Source organism: Phasianus colchicus, chromosome 4, assembly GCF_987193195.1.
Source record: "Phasianus colchicus chromosome 4, bPhaCol1.hap1.1, whole genome shotgun sequence".
Taxonomy (NCBI): Eukaryota; Metazoa; Chordata; class Aves; order Galliformes; family Phasianidae; genus Phasianus; species Phasianus colchicus.
The window spans coordinates 3,158,109-3,178,790 of record NC_143439.1 but is presented as its reverse complement, the minus strand read 5'-3'; the positions used below and the strand labels follow the sequence as shown (position 1 = coordinate 3,178,790).

The window sequence follows — 20,682 nt, the reverse complement described above, 5'->3', positions numbered from 1 at the left end:
GCAACATAAATGCTGCGCTCCCTGTCAAGATTTTTATTTATATGAGTTGAAACTTGGAATAAGCCTATGAAAACTGGAAACTAGGGAAAAGTGGAACAATGAATAGTCTTGAATAAGGGTTTCAATCAAGTTTTTCCAAAGTTTAAAGACTTGTATACCCTTCGATCCAAAGAAAATATGACAACAGTAAGGAATCTGCATCAAAAGCTACCTCACAAGGACTTGGGATAGCATGCTTACATATAGAAAACCCCAGCAGTACATAGACTGAGAAAGCTAACACCCATGAAGCTCCATTATGCTCAGAACAAAAAGGCAGAAACACCAACTGGCCAAAATGCCATTAGTATGTACACAGCTGCACTGCAGCACATCCACAGATCGTATCATTGGCAATGCACACAATTTTTTTTTTCCCAATGCCAAGATGTTAGCACATGATCTTGGAGCTACAAATACATAATCTTAATGTGAAATATATTTGAGAGAAATTCCTGTCAGAGATATTCAGTCAAATCAGATTTCTAGGAAGACCAAATACAAAAGAAGAAAGCTATGGACCTGTCTATTTGCTGTTAAAAAAAAAAAAAAATACTAGCTGACAATTGAAAATAAGCTAGCAGAACAGAATAAACGAAGCTTGAGGCAAACAATCTCTGAAGAGAACAACGTGATAAATATACACAACACACTTCCAGGCAAAGCAGACACTTCAAATGTCAGAAAAGGATTGAGCAGAGACTGAACTAAGGAGGAAAAAGAAGAGAAACCTCAATGAAAATCCGGTCAAATATTCTGGAAGACAACTGCAACTAACCTGGTTAAACCTAGAATAATTCAGTGACAGTTGATTTAGACGGCGGCTTAAAGTAATTCAACAGGTGCATCTTCTGCTCCTTTTTCACAACACCATCACAGGGTGCATTCTGACCTTTGGTCAGTTTCAAAATTCACAATTATTAAAACTGACCTTTTTTTCTATCAAGTCACTTTATGGCACTGTGCAGTGTTCTTTCTTGGAAGTTACATTGTAGGGCAACTGTTTTACATTAAATATACGTAATGTTGTAAATAATAAGGACTTTTTCTTTGCTATCATTTGATTTTTATTTAGAAAATCCACATACATTCTAAAATAATTAACACTTTAAAAACAATGCAGCTTCTCCCCCTTTGACTTTTTCTTTAGATTTAAAAGTCTACATCCTGTATTTTAATTTTTGTTCACTTGAGCAGAGAAATTATCATTAAAAGTGCCTGCTACTGACAGAACATGCAGGAACACAGATCTGAGACATGTTTAATCCAAGACTGATTGCAAACAGTAACGCTAGGAGGGTAAGACTTGTCTTCTTCATCTCTCTTTTCTGTTTTACTGCCTGCTCTGTCTCCAGTGGTCCTTGTGAATGCTTTGAACTAGCTTCTTTTTAGAAAGGAGGAAACATAAACTCTTTTCCTTAAGTCAGAATTATTACCGGTCAAGGTTTAACTCTGAGTTCAGGAAGCCTAGAAATTGGATTTTATTTAGCAGAAGAAAACAGCTTGAATTTGAGCCTGATTTTCTTTGTAACAAAAGTCTCATAATCACTACTCTGTCAAGTTTTCAAGCTGATCATCATAAGCAAAGGTTGCAGAATTTTGTTTTTATTAACAAGTGTCTTACCATTCAGCCTCTATGTGATTGAATGCATACTGAAAGCAAATATCAGCATCTTTTTTTTGCAATTAGAGAGACTACAGTAGAAATTCTAGCAACTAGTCTTAAACTGAATAGGCTACCAGAGATTTGGTCTGAATTACACAAAAAAATAACAATAGAGGCTGAAAAAAAACATATATATATTTAGACATTTAGACAGTCTCACAACAGAAACAGCAAATTTCTGGTCTCACATTCAGTTGTATTTACACATCGTTTAATGTATTTAATTTTTAGTATTTCTGCTCTTTATGAGGCAATTCTTAATTTTATTAATGTAACTCAATTGGAAGCTTATTACATAATTTCTTCTGCCCGATGTCTCAGAAATTAGTTGATTCCTGACCCTCAGGCACATGGAAACAAGAAGGAAATGACTGAATGTTCAATCATTCACAGAGAAAAGGGAACAGTAGTTCCCATCCACAATTTATTTTAGGGAAAAAAAAAAAAAAAGAATAAAAAAAGCATATGGAGCATTAGTCTAGTTCTGTGGCATTAATCATTTTCAATAAGCATATTATTGCAAAGCACTGAATTTTCAGCAGTTCCTCATTCATCAAGAGGCATTTTAGCTTTGTGGCTTCTCACCATCCAACAGTTCCTGTATTTTTAAGCTCCTAGTTATTACGCAGCTCACTGACTGATTTGCTGTTCAAGGCATTACCCGCAAATGCTAAGTGAGAACTGAAACTACTCCCATTTCATGAGCGGTTGGATGATCATTTGAGATCATCTCCGCTCGAAAAAAAGTCCTCCACTCTACTCACTGTTGGGGGAGTCTGTTTCCCCCATGACTAGATGTTCATTTCATCATGAACAACAGCAATACAAAAAGGCAACAAATAACAGGCAGGTTAGCAAGCCATTTAGTGAAATAACTTCCTTGCTCTCTTTCCTGCCGTGGAGGAAAACAATCTGAGAATTTACTTTTTCTTCTGCAATTGAGAAGCAATCTGCTGATACAGGAACTAGCAAAGCTCTTTCTCCTCTAAACACACTGGTTCAGGTTAGTATCCTAACATTTACAGCAGCTTTCTACTGGGTCAGCCAAAGAACACCGTTAAACTAATCAGAAGTCCACCAAAGAAATCTATGGGAACACCAGAAATGATTTGTGGATCCTACTGTAGCTCTTCTCCAAAAGACAGCTTGTAGAATACTAACGTTATTAATACCATCACTGGAAATGGTCATTTTATATATGATCTGGAATATAACGGCTCTTGAATGAAAACAATGTAATGGGATAGTTAACATAAAAAAAAAAATGACCTAAGATTCTGGAGCAGGATATAAGAATGGGTAAGTAAGAAAAATTGGATAAGACACTCATTTTCTGTCAACTGAAACACCTTGTTGACATTTCTTTCTTTCCTCTCATCCCAAAAGGGAATTTTGAAGATCCAAAATAGAAATTTGGGTCACAAACAGAAAAAGGAGAAAAAGGGCAAGTACTCTCTTAATTAGCCCTATTTAAAACAATGCATAGAATCAAGCACCTGAATCATGCTGAGGAGAAAGTGACTTTGATTTTCCCTTTTATATAAAACACTCTAGCGTATTTCTGTCCCTCCTCCCACTTATTTTCTCTAATGTCCTTCTCCCCCACCTTCAACATCCTCTGCCTTTTTTCCTTGTCCCTAAGAAATTTCTCAAGGACTGTTTTCCCTCACTTATAAGGAAGGAAACCAACGTCAGAAAAAAACAAAGTTTTCTATCAAACAGAATTCATGTTTTTCTCAGCAGCCCTTAAGAAAGCTATACTCATTTGCAGCTCTACTGTAATCATCCATTATGACCTTGAGTAAAAAATTCACTCCCTTTCCACTCGCCATTTTCACTGCATGTGAAAAGATGAAAGAAAGTTCTTCATCTCTCTCCATTACATACCTGAGTTGTGAGTTTTTTGGGCCGAGGATTCAGCACTTACTATACAGCTGTGCAGTGTCTTGAATAGTAATCTGCAATACCTCCTGGGACATCCAGACATGAATGCAATGCAGATAAATGCAGATGATGATCTTCAGTACAAACGAGTTCTTATTTACAGTTGCTGAAGAGTTCTACCATGAAAGTGTTTGCACAGTTGCTAAATGTACAGCAATCACTCTAAATACCTTCTTATGAGTACAGGGGTACTTATAGGCTTTTGGAAGACTAAACAAAGTAGCCTCGAATTAGCTATCCTGTATATTAAAGCAGTCAAAGTAATTGATAAGAAGCCCGTGTAGTTCGAATTCATCACAACTAGTGATTATTCAGGCCAGTCTAAATGGAGCATCCCAAATGCTCTAAACTGACTCTCACCATCTTCAGTCCTCCCTTTATCACTAGCGTATGCCATACTACAGGAAATGAAATGACTATGGGGATTTTAGAGAAAAACACTGATACACAATCATATCGTGAGTCTTTTACGTACGCTGACTTACAACACGTCAGTTGTAATGGTCTGATTTGTACAAAGTGATGGTACATATGATTTATATCTGATTGATAACCACACGCATTCAAAATCAGGATCCTCAGCTTTGTACTCATACTATGCTGCACATTAACTGGCTGCAAACCGACTGCTCATTCTGTGCTGCAAATTGACTGGCAGAAGCTTTTGCCCTTTTCTCTGCATTCCAAAGGTTTAATGTCATGATATCCAAGAGCACATGCTTTTTCAAATGTGGGCGGGAGGTAAACTAAATCTTATAGTAAATAAGAAACAAAAGCCAAAAAACCCTCCATACTATGAGAAAAAAGAAATAAAATATAAATAAATCACCACACAGAATCACTTAAGTCTGAAGACAAGTCCACCTTAAAAATCAGTACATTTAAAGCCTGATGAAACACCAGCCCACAGACCAAAACAAGAGCCTGCCCTTAGAGAAACACAACGTGCCTACCTAACGTTACTGCAAACAAAGGACTGGCCGATACTAAAAAGCCCTCAACAGAGCTCAAATCACTCCAATGTATGTTTTCTCCTGAAGGGAAATGTCAAGCCCCAGACTAGAATTACACCACTGTGACAGTTAAAATGCAGCTCCAGAAAAACGCTAACGCTGCTGTTCACATTCGAGACTAAGTCAGACTTCATAAAACAATTTCTTACATCAAGCATTTCTCTTCTGTTACTGCTACACATGGTAGAACACAGCAAAGCAAACAGAGGAGTGTTCTTAAAATAGCCATGCATTTTTTTAATTCCAGAAGTAGTATCAAGCCTGTAAGACATACATGGATTAAACTAGGCAGCATGAGCATCCAAAACAGGCTCTGGGGTTTTTAATGCCACCGTAATGCACTGCCAGAAGGTAACACTAATAAGAACTGCAGAAGAGCATGGGAAAAACTGCACCCGGTTTCCCTGAAGGACACATCACAGTATGGCAGTCTTTTGTCAGAAAAGTGTATGAAGTTTTCCTGATGACTCAGCAACTTCTCATTTTAGCAGATTTTATTCAAAAATTAGCAAAGCTGCTGTTGTGGGAGTATGAAGATTGCTAATAAAGATGTTAAATAGAAGCAGCCCTAGTACCGAGCCTTGGGGGACACCACTTGTGACTGGTTGCCAACTGGATTTAACTCCATTGACTACAACCCTTTGGGCCTGACCATCCTGCCAGTGTTCCACCCAGCAGAGTGAATGCCCAACTATGGGCAGCCAGCTTCTCCACGAGGATGTTGTGGGGACAGTGTCAAAGGCTTTCCTGAAGTCCAGGTAGACCACATTGACAGCCTTACCTTCATCCACTAAACAGTGCACCTTGTCATAGAATGAAATCAGGTTTGTCAGACAGGATCTTCCATTCATAAACCCATGCTGACTGGGCCCGATCCCCTGGTTGGTCTTCAAATGGCCTGCCATGGCTCCTGAGATGATCCATTCCATAACCTTCCCTGGTGCCGAGGTGAGACTGATAGATCTGTAGCTACCAGGACCATCTTTCCAGCCCTTTCTGAACAAGGGCATCACATTTGCCAGTCTGCAGTCCAACAGGACATCCCTGGTTAACCAGGACTGTCGAAGAATGATAGAGGGTGATTGGCAACCACATCTGCCAGCTCCCTCAGCACTCTAGGGTGCAATCCATCTTCGGACCCTTCGGCCTTGTGAGCATCCAGCTTTGGGAGCAGGTCCAAAACCATCTCATCATGGATTATGCAGGACCTATTCTGCTCCCCATCCCTATCTACCAGTGCAGGGGGCTGTGTTCCCAGGCAGTAACAAATCTTACTATTAAAGACTGAAGCAAAGAGGTCATTAAGTACCTCAGCCTTATCCTGATCCTTGGTCACCATGTTGTCCTCGGCATCCAACAAGGAATGAAGATTCTCCCTAGCCCTCCTCCTGCTTTTGATGTCTTTATAGAAAAAATTATTGTTGTCCTCTACTTAGTGGCCAAGTTCAGTTCTAGCTGGGCTTTGGCTTTTCTAATTTTCTCCCTGCACAGCTTCACTATGTACTTGTAGTAGTCAGAAGAGGCTGGTCCACTCTTCCAAAGACCATAAACTTTCCTTTTGCTCTTGAGTTCCAGCCAAAGGTCTCTGTTCAGCCAGTTCAGCCTCCTTGCCCATTGGCTCATCTTCGTGACTTGGGGATGCTCAGCTCCTGCACCTTTAGAATAACTTCCTTAAAGTATTCCCAGCCTTCCTAGGCTCCCACAACCCCTAAAACTACTTCCAATGGACCCTCTCAACCACGGTCCTAAAGAGGCTAAAATCTGCCCTCCACAAGTCCAAGGTGGCAGTTCGGTTGACTCCCCTCCGTGGTTCAACAAGGATCAAGAAATCTAGCATCTCATGATCATTATGCATGGCTTTACATTTCCCACAAGATTTTCTCTGTTAACAAACAGCAGCTCCAGGATTTTGCTTCCCCTTGTTGGCTCCTTCGCCAGCTGCGTCAGGAAGTTATCTCCCACGCACAGTCTAGGAACCTCCAGGACTGTTCCCTACCTGCTGTATTATAAAGCCAGATGATGTCTGGGAAGTTGAAGTCCCCTACAAGAACAAGGGGGAGAGACCTTGAGACCTCACCCAATGTATACTACATCCAGTCACATGAATTATTTGATCATCTACGCATCACCTTCCTTTTTAAATACACATTTTTTACATGCCACGGAAAAGTAATTCCAGAAATATTTTAGAACTGTCTAACTTAATCTTACACTTTTACAAATAACTTCCAGTTTACAGGACTCCAAACATGAAAGATTAAGAGACAACGTATCTCTTCTGTCACCTCATACAATACTTGACAGTTTGAAAAAAAAAAAAATCATTAATATACTTTGCTACTTTAAGAACCAGCCACTTGCAACCACAGCAAGGAGCAAGGCCACACAGGGACTGAAGAGCTGTTTTCCGATGTTACAAGCTGACTTTTAGATGATTTAATTGATTTTCTCTTTTTGAAGAGGAACTACAGTTTATAATGAATTACAACTCAACGTAACTAAAATTAACCATTTCAAAAATCAACCATCTCAGAAGTGATGAGAAATGCAACATAGGAGTGAATGCACAATAAGAACAGAGCAACTGGACGAGCAAAGCAGTCCTTAAATAATCCCATGAAAGCAGGACTTCTTAGCCAGCCTCTGTCACAGCTGCAGCTATTGGCAGCAGTTCATCTGCCTGGCCTCGAGGCAATTTGGACACTGAAGAGAAAGGTCAGTACACACGACGAGAAAGGAAACAGGCAAGGAAGAGAAACTCAGAAATAGGGTATACTGAAAAAGAGAAACACAGAACATCCCAAGTTGTAAGGGATCTACAAGGATCATCATGTTTAACTCCTGAAGATGCTGTAGTAAAAGAGAATACATACACTGATATTGTGCAAGACAAACACAAAGAGTAACCCACAGAAGACAGAAATGGTGAAACAGACTTAAACTGCGTGGTTAAAGATGTAAAGATAGCCTGATGAGGAATAATTTTAAACGATGAAGTGCATACACAGGCTTTCAATCTAATATACTCCATTCACTAGGATTTCTCTTAAGCCACACTTTCCAATAAATTCCAGAATAGTATTTCACTTTGTGAAGAAGAACAAGCAACAGTTCAAATTATTTCTATCTTGATAGCTCCCAGAATTCCTAGAAGTTTTTGTTGTTATTGCTAGCACTCAGAAGCCCTGCACAGCACCTCAGCCCAAGGCCAGAGCTCCTCTGCATGCTTGGAAGCGACAAAGCACTGATTGTCCCTTCAGAAACCCCTTTATGCATAGGAAGGAAACCCACGTGCACCAAACAGAAGATGTAGTAGCACACACTGATGCTCATCTGTTTCATCACAGGATTAGGGTTACAGCCTCTACCCATCATCAGCCTGAGTAATTCAAAAACATCTCACTTAATCCAGCCATGCGTGAACACTCTGTATTTGAAGAATCTTAATTTAGAACTCAAAGTTTTCCACGTATTTGGGTTTTCGTAACTACATAGGCCAACTAAAATGGGATCAACTGTCTCCGAATGCACAGGCAAGACTAGGACAAGTCCTGTGAATCACAGCACTGCTGAGCTTTGCAATTCCAAATAACTGTTGCTGGTGTGCTAACTACCTTGGGCCTTCAGGATTCAGCCCTACAGTAGCTGTGAGGGTGAGTTAGATCAACTGAAGAGCAACTTTGAAGTAAAATCCAACAAGACTATTCCTGCAGGCCGCATAAGATTTTGTGATCACTGCTATTTCACTGCCTGTAAAAAGGTACAGACACAAGACAACAAGGCTGTTATATTGATCTTTGTCTGGATGCTCTCATTTGTTATTTAACAACATACCACTACAGATATTCACACCAGTTTTCTAACTTCGAGGTTTAAAATGTTCATTTTTCATGCTCTGTATGAATAATCCAGATCTTGACTTGTTTGTCAGCTTTCCCTTGAAGTTTTGCATCCTGTTTCTAGCAGGAAAAATCAGCATATGATACAGCATTTATTACGTGCCTCTGAAGAGTGGTAAGAACATGTTTTCTTTGTGCACGTTACCCTAAAAAGAACTTCCATTCTTTGCCTTGGTAATCTAGGGGAAAAAAAAAAAAGGAAAAAAAGAAATCTGAGTACTTTATTGCCATCACATAATTTCCCCTTCATAGAAACGAAGCATGATGGGGATTAACCATTTCCTACATAACGATTGCAAAGAAATTAACAAGGCAATATTACATTATCTGGCTACCAAAAGTAAAACATCATTTCTAAGAACAGTCCAACTTTTTGTTTTCCTGCCAACTCTTTCAGCAAATCTTTTGGATGAAACAAATTTTGCCTGATGGATCACAAGATGCACATAGAGTAGATGCTCACCATGCCGTAACGTGATGGAAAGTACAGTGATAACAGTGGGATGGCAAAGGCCTAGACTGCAGCAAACGAGAACAAGCCCAAATGCAGCAGCCATGAATGCAGAAATGAAGTAAGGAAATCTTCTTCCCTTTGGAAGACCTCAGGTAGGCAGGGATTTCTAACAGGAGATACCCTCACTTCCATTGCCAACCCTGCATGAGGTCTGGTCAGAAAGGTGCACTGCTTGCACCTGAGCTCCCATAGGTTGGCTCTGCCTTCCCACCAGGTGTTCAGTCACTGCTTCAGGCTGTCACTTAGCATTTCCACTACAATGATCCTTCATAGAAAACACTTTGTCAGCAATATTGTAATCTTCAAATCTAATGCCTATTAACTTAAGCGTCCGTGAATGCAACTGCCACAGCAGCCAAATTAAATTTCTATTCACATAGCACTGTTCACACAGAACTTGCATAAAACCCTCCAGTTTAAAGTCTCTACTCTGTATTTAATCTAGAAACAGTGATGCTACCAGAGCACTGGGAAAACAACTACCACATTGATCATGGTCAACGCAGCTCAGAATGAAGTGTTAACTTTTCCTGCCTCCAGTATACAGCATAGAATACCAGTTATAACTCCAGGATAGTAATGAACTCATTCAAAAAAATACACTGCAGTCCTTCCTGAAAGTGGTGAAAAGACTATTTTTTACAGGTCCTGTAACAGGATGAAAAGCACAGATCCACCAGAACAAGATAAAATTAAGAACTTCACTCTAATGAGAAACATAGAGGTTGATACCTCCAGGAGCAAGAAACATGATCATATAACTGCTTACTTCTCTTCACACACTTTCAAAATGCCCTTCCTACCCTGGCCTACACCGTGTCCCATTCAGAGAAGGCAAAATCAGCTCCTCTTTCACAGAATCACAGAAACACCAAGGTTGGAAAAGACCTACAAGATCACCCAGTCCAACCACCCACCCATCACCAATAGCTCTCACTAAACCACGACCCTCAACACAAATTCCCACCAGCCTTTGAGTTTCCAGAGTCTCCCACCTCTTCCTGTACCATTGTGCTATTCCACCAGAAAGGTGGGACACCTGCACAGCATCCAGAGCACCACACAGACTAAGAGTTTAAACACACGACAGCTGAGAAAGTAGGTTGACCATAAATGCTACCTCCTCCATCCAGGATTGGAGAGGAACTGTTTTAGTAGAGAGCGTCAGATTGAAGCTTCCTAAACAGCAGCTTTCTGTACTTCAGGCTGCTTTAGATTCTTTTCCAGTAGGCACTGACTGTTGTAATTTCAGGGGGACCACCCCTCTTCTGATGGAGCCCAGGATACCATTTGCTTTCCAAGCTGCAAGAGCACACTGCTGGCTCATGTTAAGTTTTTCATCCACCAGGACCCCCAGGTCCTTCTCTGCAGGGCTGCTCTCAAGGACCACTCCTTCCAGTCTGTATGGATGCCTGGGATTCCTCCAGCCCAAGTGCCAAAGTACATTCCTATATAATATAAAGCCAGAAAGATGGGCACAGGAAACCACAATTCTGTGCACCAGAAAATGGAAACTAAGGCTAGCGGTCACAGCACTTGTTGAACTAATGTACTGATGAGCCCATAAAGAACCAGAAGCAACGCTGTACAGAAAAGAAAACAAAAATCCTACAATGAAGCAAGCCATTGTTAGCATTTATAGGACAAAACTGGAAGGAAAAGCAGATGTGTAATGACAATGGAGGCACTTCAACATAGTGGAAGTACGTATTTATTTCGAATGACTAAGTCATGATTCAATATAAGCCACGCTTTCAACTACAAACACCAACTAATTACAACAGCACTAAACAGTCTACAAAACCATCAGAGTTTCTAAAAGTTGTTTGGGTGTTTATGAACATACTCTTTCCTCATGAGACCAAGGAAATGATTCAGATTGCCAAGTATGTGTACCATGCACTGTTTTGCATGCTGAGCTATCCTCATAGATTGCCAGATATGCCACAGGACTATCTATCTGGTTCTTACGTGTAATGAAATTATATAACAGTGTTTCCAGGTTTCATTTATAATGGTTTGAAATGTTTTAATTTGCGTATGTATCTGGCTAATCAAACTTGTTGACGGAGCAATTATTTAAACCAGCATATACATAAAAACAGAATTTTTCTAAGTTTTGTTTTCCTCTATGCTTGATCATAATAAGAACAGAGAGCAAGAAATCGTCCTCATCTTTCAAAATCCAGAAGTTACTTTTCCCCCTTGCTGCATAAGGTCAGAAGCAAAATTACTAAGTTGTTTGTTTTTGTTTTTTTTCCCTGCACTAGAAAAATAATAGAAGCAGGAAAAAGGCAGAAAAGTGAAAAAAACAGAGACTAGCCAAACCAAAAGAGCCTGGCCTTCAGGGCATTCAGCTACATGAAAGGCAGAGTGAAATTCAGGCCCTGCTATGGATGGGATATGAAATAAAGGGTTAAATCTAAGGTAGTTCTCCTTGCCACCACTGTGATTCTGTTGTGGATCAAGGCTGCTCCTGCTACAAGTGACACTGCTGTAGCTTACGTAAGTAGGAGCTTGGGGTACACACTAGCTAAGTGAATTGTTTACCCTGCTTTTCAGATACAGCTGGGACACACTCTTTGATAGCACGTCTGCACAAGGCATGACCATGCAGGAAAGGTTTGCTGCTTGCAGGTCCCCACATCTGTGCCAAGAATCCCTGGGAAGCTGTACCAGCAAAATGGTTTCGAATTTGCTACACTCATATGAGCAAAAAAAACAAGAACAAAGATCAGTATTATGGCTTGGAAAACCATTTTGTCAGAAATAACTGTTAACTAGTACTACACCAGAGCACTGAGTGTAAGCAGACTCTTAACATCCTCGATTTCTAATAGAGGAAGCATTCATTGGGTTGAGCTCAAGGCATGACCTCTGAAAGCAGCCTTCCCCCCATGAACGATGAGGAATGCTCCACACCAAGTATCGTATTGCTGTTTAGATTATCTGTCATGCTGAGTGCTTATGGTGTTCTATCACTTGCCATTTTCTAAGCGTGTAAAAGAAAATCAAGCTCACACGACTTGCAGGAAGCAGAGGCATCTTTCAAATGATATTCTGAACTTGTAAAAGCACACATTTAAACTGTGAACAAATTACAGCCTTAACCAACGTGGCATCAAATCAAATGCAGCGTTAAGTATCTGGAATTGAACTTGCTATGCTATCTCACCTCTAGGCAGTTCAAGCATGTGCTCACTTACCAATGTGGTACCTGTTACAAAACGAGCCACTGTCTCTTATTGAGCTCAGATGCTCGGTTGTGCAAGTATGTATTTAGGATTCAGGGCCAACGTGAACACTTCACAGAGTTGTATCTTATCCTTTTCTTATTCATCGAAGAAGTCATTCTGCAAAAAGCTGCCCACTCCAAGCCACAGACACGAGAGTACTCTATTTCTTTGCCAGCAATGAAAAGTGCAAGCCCATGTGCCTCCTGCAGTTAAATAGTGAAAACAGTATTCTGACGTGCAATGGAGCCCAACAAGCCATTCAGGGACTGGCTGCAGCAAGTGGTAATTCAGTTACAGACCCAGCACCCCAAGCACACAAAGCAATCACACAGCCATTTAACTTAATGAGTACAGACCAGAACGTCCTTATCTGATATGAAATAAAAGAGGAGATTAGAGTTGAAGTAACACACTGCTTGTGCCCAGTTCTGTCACCTTTAGTTCCGCTGCTTGTAACGTTTCAACTCTGAAAAATCCTATTAATTTTTGGGACAGGTATGGGAAAAGGGAGGAGATAACAGTAGGTGAAGCTGAACCTCACCTCCTTGCAGAATAATAAGCATCTTTTTCTTATTAAAATTTTAAGTCTCATAAAATAGCTAACTGTAACTAAGTGTATTAAATATAAATGAAAACAAATTTAGGACAGAAACATTCATTCTCTATATTTGTCTCCCCAGTAGCGAAAAAAAAAAAAAAAGTCATCTCCCCATAAACTCCCTGATTTGAGCACCTTTCTTAAAACAATAAAAAATTAGGATAAGTAAAAAAAATGAAACGGGTATTACAGAATTATTTTTCAATACATCTATACCACCCAGTAACTAGATTAACCAAGCAGAACAAAAACAAACCAATAAAAAAAAAAAAAGCCTCCAGTACTTAAGCACAGTTACTGATTTAAGGAGGTGCAGCATGGGTCTGCTCAACATTTGGTTGTTTAAAGTCTGCTTTTACTCCTTAATGTTTATCTCTTTCAAAGCATGGGCTCGCTGTGCTTATCTGATGCTTTTTCTCGCTGCTTATTGTTTATCCTCACAATTCACTATTGAAAGAACTTCATTATTTAAATCGAGGCCCTTTTCCAGGCTTTATAACTTATATCTAATATGTTCTTGTAACCAATATAGGTTTTTCAATGAACTTATACAAGAATAACGTAAAGATTTCAGTATGAAACAGTCATGATATTGTACAAACCTACGTTTTTCTTACAAGAACATGCAGAAATCTACAGTGCAAAAGAAATTGAGCCTTCATCTCAAGTCTTCTAGAAGCACCATCACTGTTTGCATGCTCTGATAAATGCAATGAACAGCTACAAGACTATGGAAAAATCCTCTTCATCCCAGAAATGAATGTTCCGGTTAACTGTTACATGAGAAGCCCATGCACATACACATAAATACAGTCTGATACATCCAACCAAAATGCGTGTGTATTCAGGCATCTTTTCAGCATTCTTTTCACTCTGACTTGGTATTCTTTGCCTTCAGTTCTAGGGATGTCAGTAGCAGAACATAGGTGTGATCTCCCAGTATAAAATTCTAGCAATTCATGCACCCAATTCACTTACAGGGTGAGAATTGACTTTAAATGATAAATCTTCTTTAATAATAAGAACTCTGAGACAATCCTCTTCAGAAAATGGGCAGCAGAGTCCTCCTAACTTGTGTCCAAAACAAGCTATTTTTCAGTATATACATAAAATTACACACGTACACACAAATACACATACATGTACATAGAGACACACATCCAGACACACACTTATGCTTACTATGGGTTAATTCCTCCTTTTGGTTCCTAAATATTAGCACACCCCGAATATATTAGAAAATCGTTAATTTAAAATTGCCTTTCCCTAAAGCAAATACTTCTTTGGTCAATCACAGAATCATAACAATTTAAGCATTCTTTCAATGAAGGAGCTTGGTAAATTAATTTTTTACAGATTATCTTAATTTTCTATGTAACTAAAAGAATATCTGTCTGTTTAAATGCTTTTGCAAGATAACGTGTTCCCAGTTATTATGTATTTCCCTAGTAATTATCAACTGTTCAAAAAAGAATGAAATTTAACAAACTTGCCTTAACTGTCAACAATATTTTAGGAACAAGAAGCCTGAAAAAGAGCTGAAGAAATCAGGAGTAACAGTGTGCTCCATGCACTGGCCCTAGGGTTAGTATGCATAACACACACTGGGTAGTAATGAAGTCTTTGCACGTATAAGAGTTAAGTACATCCTCACTACGTGCACATTCAATTGTCCTATAAAAGCTGGTGTAAATTAAAGCTTTTCTTAGCCTAAAAGCATGTTTATATATTAAAAAGAAATAAAAGCATGTATGAATATAAGCATATATCACAGAAGTTGACGGATACGTTGGTTGATTTAAGAATTTGGTTGGAATATTAAGGCTTGATTGATATACTGTCACAAGTTGTTATTAAATCCAATTCTCTTCAGTGTTTATAAAGATAAAATAGATGCTCATACTAAATTCAAAACCGCATGGTAATTTTTTTTATTTTAGATATACAGGTGACATCAATGCAATTATCACACAGTAAAACTCTAAGAAATTGAGCAGCCAAGCCAAAGCTTTCACAATTGTATCACACACCCACATGAATATTCTCTATGAGCCAGGAGCAAGGAGACCCAGCAGGGGCAGCATGGCCATACAAGAAATACCCCAAGTTTCCTTAGGTCAAACTCTCATGAGTGGAAGAATGTTCGTGGTTTGCTATAGAGCTTGATTTTTAAGGAAGAAATGATTAAAAAAAAAAAAAGCAGCAAAAGCATAATAGTTCCTATTTCAAGCTACAACCTGCTTTGAAGATAACATTTTATTACAGAAGTCCATGTGATCTTATCCATTTTAATTACAAGAGGGCATAGAAATTTCAAGAGCACTCACCGAGCCTGAGAAATGTTTTACAGTGAAAATGAAATGAGAAGGACCAGGAACATGAATGAACCGAAACAGAAGCATTTAATAAATTCCTCCTTTCCTTCAAAGTCAGTTTTAATCTGCACACTGCAAAACACATCTGGGCTCGGTCCTCAGCAATTTAAATTCAAATAAATACATCTAAACTTGTTCCATCATTGCCACCACAGGATATTTTTTTGGCTTATTCTTTAACTATCTTGCCAGCAGGGCTCTGCACGCTATTCCTTTAAGGATGCTACCTCTAGCATTATATTCCAAAATGGCTGGGAAAACCTTTGTAATGACTCACAAGTTGCAACATGCCAGATATTCATACGTTTTCAAAGCTGCTGAAGATATAACGAAAGGGTCTAAGGTTTATGCATGAATCAGCATCCCCTTGTCACAATGTCATGGTGCAGTGATCCCTGCAGAGCTGTAAGACTTGATTTAAGACAGAAAAACAGCACTGGCTCTTGAGCCAGCAGAATGAAACATCTCAGATCATTCATACATTACCTCGGTGCTGGAACCACTGTATGAAAACCTTGTTAGGGTTATGAAGGTTTTATAGTAGTCCACAGGAGATTTCAGTTTAGGTGACTCCAATATCCTTTCAGTCTAAAAATACATGCAGACGTAATACAACTACCCCCATTCAGGTTGGATGGTTTAAGAGGAAAGGATCTCATCTTCACTAGCTTTATTCTTTTGATAGAATTAACATTTTTTGGATGAAAATCTGACGCTGCCGATCGTCAGCACTTCTCCATTTCGCTTAGACTCAATTACACTTAGCTGAAGGACAATAAAGTCCAATTTTTGGACACCACCCAATTTCCCATGAATTACCTGCAGTGCTTGCTGTACCTCTGCCCCAGCTGGAACCACCCAGGGAGGTTCTGACAGAGTGAACTGCCTTGCTAACATACCTAGCTTGTCACCCTCTGAATCACCATCAGTTCTCAAAGAGGGGTAAGTGCAACCCATTGCTCTGGAAGAATGTAATTACGGTCACAGCAGAGAATGGCTCTTCTGCAGGCTGATGGCACAGTTAGAAAGATCCATCCCTCCCTCAAAAAAACATGAAACCTCCTGATGCCGCTGCCCTGCGAGGTGTCAAACTGCTATTAGATGACAGCAGTGAGTCCTGATGACCTGTCAGCACAGCCCTGTGACAATCCAACAACTCAAAATGACTGCATGAGGTACAGCAACGTGTCCATACAGCGCCGAGAAGCAGAGCATCTGCCCTCCTCTGCCATGCTTCTGGGTAGCCTTCAGCGGCTGAGTGATCTTAGAGGGCTGCAAACATCCCTTAGCCAAGCATGAGCACTGCCCCCTCTTTTACACAAGAGAAACCCGATCCAAAAGCAACGCTGCCAACACAAACTCTTTGCTCGGTAGATGAGCTAATACTACAGGTCGGAAGCCTCCTTTGGATAGCTGCACGGCTCCTTTCTTTTTCCCTCGGTTATTCCCAGGCGGAGGGCATCGTGAGCTCTCCCCGGCCAGGAGGGGGGCGGTGGGGACCCGTGTGGCCGCCGGCTGCCACCTGCTGGCCGCGGGCCCGGCCTCGTGGGAGAGCATCGCACGGCTGAGCTCAGCGCGTTCCTTCGGGCAGAAAGAGGGCACCGCCTCTGCCAACGTGTAAGCCTGCTGCCGCTTAGGGAAAATGTCTCGCTGGAGTGAAATAGCGAGGCGTTCTCATTGAGGTGTGCTCAACTTGACGCTATCCTGCGTTTCTTTGCCCTTCTATGTTTGGCTGTGCTGGGTTTGAGGGTGGGCTCCTCACGCACTGCTCTTGAAATAACAACCGGCCAGTTTTTCAACGCGTTCAACAAGAACTCCAAGAGAAGAGAGAAAGGAGAGGAATAAAATGGAGCCTCCTTAACCGTTCATTGCACGCAGCGCTCTGAAAATTCATCAACTGCTGAATTTTGCTTCTTGTCTTCAGGATTCCTTTCCCTTCAACCACACCTTTCTTGGAAGGCAACCAAGGGAATACTGCCATACTTCCAGCATACGGTTCACTTGTCAGCCAAAACCCACAGCCGAGGTAACCTCGCTCAGCCGTCAGCAGCAGCTGAGGTGCCTGAAGAGCTCATGCCTGAGCTCTGTGCTCCCCACCATGGAAGCCTTGAGGCTCAGACAGAGGACAGCCCACGCCTCCCTCCTGCCTGTAACCCTAAAGCCCCTGGCTGCAGCCTGCACACAGCAGAGCCACCCACAGAAGGTGGTACAGGTCAGGAACCGAGCAGGTGCATGGACACACACTGGGGGCTCCTTAACTTCCCTATGGACTCGATCTTTGGCACAGGCACACACGACATGGAGGAGGCAGGACAGATCTGTCTTTAGTACTAGCAGGAAAACCTTTTCCCATGTTTTATACATTCCAGCAATTTCACAGCACTGAAGAACACGCCAGAGCCGTCACAGTTATACAGAATGCCACCTAGAACACCACACTTTATGTCTGTCAGGGTCTTAGGGATGCATGCTGCAAAGCCTCCCCACCTGCAGACCCTCCCCCAGTGGGTGGCCGAGCTTCTCCAGCAGCCCGCAAAGGCCACAGCCCTGCTGGGGCTGCTGCACGCTTCCACCTTTTGGACGTCAGCTCCGCGTGCTGTACCCTCACATCCCCACGTACGCTCCCCGGGCTGAGCTCCGCACCGCGTGTGCCGAGCCAGCATCGTAGTAGCTGAGCCGGAGGAGCGATAAAACAGGGAAAACGCTCAGGCTGATAACCGACCTCCGGCTTCAGCACCCCGTACGAGGGACAGGGAAACGCCCTGCAGCGGCCGGCAAGGAACGAGGTCCTCTCCGACCGCGCCGCTGCTGGAAGCGGGGAAAGGCGGAACGCCTCCGGCCCCGAGAGCGGCAGCCGAACGCCCCCCGTCCCCCTCCTCCCCTCGCCCGCCGCCCCCCGAGGCCACGCACGTGCTCCGCTCCCCGCTGCACGCGTGCGGCCGCGCCCGAGGCGGGGTCGGGGCAGAACCGCACGGCTCTCCCGCACCGCTCCGCACCGCGCGGGGCCTCGGTGCCGGGCTGCGACGCGGCGCGGTAAGATGGCTGACGGCGCTCCGGCGGGGGCGGCGGGCTCCATCTTAAGGCTCCGCCGGCGCCGGGGGGCGCACGGAGACCCGGCGCCCACCTTCACCGGGGCCGGGCCGGGCGATGCCGCAGCCGCAGCCGTTCGGCGCCGGCGGGCCCCTCCCGCCCCGGTACTCACAGGCGTTGGTGACGGCGAAGCTGTTGGCGACCTCCAGGTTGTCGATGTGGGGAGTGAGCCTGAACTCGGAGGTGGAGAATTGCACCATGCCCACCCGGAACGCGCTGTATTCCTGGTCGGCGCCCCTCGGGAACAGCCCCCCTGCAGGCAAACACACGCGTCAGGCGGAGGGGCCGGCGGGGCACGGGGCGGGGGGCGCGGAGGGCGGCCGCGGGCACCTACCGATCTGTATGCTGTTGGAATGGGCCCCCCAGATCAGTCCCCACAACACGGGAGCCAGGCAGACAGAAATATGCATAATCTTTTGCATTTCCAGGAAAAGGAGAGCATCCACAAAGCCGCGGAAACGGCCCTTCCTTTTTTCCTTCCTTCTTTCCTTCCTTCCTCGGATCCTCCGCGCGCCGGGCGGGCGGCAGGGGGCTGCGAGCCGACCCTGGGCAGGGAGGCAAGGCGGAGGCCGGGCACCGCGAGCGGGAGACGCCGTTCCCGAGCTGCAGCCGCCGCTCTACTCTTCGTCCCGGCTCCGGAAATAAGCGGGGGGCGGGTGGCCGCGTGCCGTCGGCGGCGGCGCCGCTGCGCTCCCACTGCTGAGCGCTCCCGGGCCGGCCCCGCTCTCACACGCGCTCCCTCCGCCGGCGGCGCGCCTGCGCGGACAGGGAGACTCGCGGGAGCGCGCGGCCCGCAGCCCCGCCCCTCCGAGCGCGGGCACGGCGAGGGCCGGCCGCGGCCTTCAGCACCGCGGACAGCGGCTTTTTTGTTTGTTTAATTTCTTATAATTGGTGCGATTGAATCGTCTTGATTCTCCTTTCCAGAGACAACGGAAAGTCTCAAAGCTTCAGACACTCAGAATATAAGTGCATAACCTGGGCACACGGGAAGCAGGTGCTTTGAGGCCCTCTGCCTATCACTAATTTAGTTTCACTCGAGTCGTTTCACCTGTAAATTTGGTACCAGTTTCTGCCTGCGCTTCTGTCATTGTCTCTTTCTCTCCTGAGAATGAGATGATCCTAAAAAAGACTGCTGTGGTGGCTGGCAGAGAATGGTGTCAGAGGCTAGCTTGCCTTTAGACAGTCAGGCAATTAAACGTACAGGTATTCACATTTAATACATGCTTTGATGTCATGTTGCCAATCTCCTTTAACAGGAGCACAGTTCGAGCAGAAGCATAAGCTCCTTTCATCCAAACCTGGGCAAGGAAGAGTCCCCTTATGCATACCAAATGAGGTTAAAATACAGCAAAGATCATGGCTGGAATATTGTATTTTAATATTTTATAAGAAAAGAAGGAAAAAAAACACCTTTATGCCAATTCACATTCTAGCTGCATAATGAACTTAAGTTTTTGTTAAAAACATAGCTAGAATGATGCCAGCTGAAATCTACAAAACTCCCACTCTTTGAACTAATTGTCATTATAGGTATGGAAAGGATTTAAATCTGTGGTTGGTTTTTTTTTTTTTTTCCATTGTGCTGTATTTTAGAGAACAGCTCTATCCCACATGCACATCGAGACCTTTGTCAGAAACTGTAAGAATAATTCATGATGATATATGTTTTATCTGATTAGGTAGTAAAATGTGATTTAATTATTTCTCCTAGACCGCATACCAATGCCAAACTGAGTCTGGGTCCTGCTGTAGCAGGCACTACATGGCAGGCAAACTCAGCTGAGTCAAATCTGAGACCTAGAGAACATCAGGTAGCAGTTAGGTCATGTAAAAGTGACCACAATAGGAAATTATTTACCAATTACAGCTGGTTTTTTGGTTGTTGCTTTTTTTTTTTTTTTTTTGCACAGCTTATCTGTGGTGAGTTAATAGCTGCCAGGTAGTCACAGCTGATACCACTCTGGCCATTGATTTGCTATGTTTCCATTACATAACTGTGTGTGCATGTGTGTCCACCATCAGTAATGTGTGTGTCCGTGTATGTGTTTAATATCCCAGGTTTGTATTGCCATGTCAGAACACACAGAAAAAAAAGAATGTCAGGTTGGTAGTTATGTGGCCATATGCTGCAGTACCAGCCAAAAATAGAAGTTTTCAACTGAGATGAGTAACTCCGAAGGGACAGAATGGGCTAGTGAATCAGCAAGAAAACAGTTTAATCAGAATTTATTAACAAGGAAAAATGCTAATGATAAAATAAAGCTTTCTCCAATAGTCCATTTTTTAAAAAGTCCTATGCTAATTGAAA

The 20,682-nt window shown here is 42.7% G+C and overlaps 1 protein-coding gene across 6 annotated transcripts in view; it reads right to left on the bottom strand.

The window, feature by feature from the left end:
* The window catches only part of GRIA2 (glutamate ionotropic receptor AMPA type subunit 2), an 82,433-nt gene extending 63,286 nt beyond the window's left edge, over positions 1 to 19,147 (bottom strand). For all 6 annotated transcript variants that reach the window (XR_016465717.1, XR_016465718.1, XR_016465719.1 and 3 more), the window contains exons 1-2: positions 18,709 to 19,147; positions 18,487 to 18,627 (exon numbers count right to left, since the gene is read on the bottom strand). Coding sequence is in view for 3 of the 6 variants with exons in the window: in XM_031614250.2 (XP_031470110.1) it covers positions 18,487 to 18,627; positions 18,709 to 18,796 (229 nt within the window). In the remaining 3 variants the exon portion in view is untranslated. The remainder of the gene's footprint in view (positions 1 to 18,486; positions 18,628 to 18,708) is intronic.
* Positions 19,148 to 20,682: the final 1,535 nt, after the last annotated feature.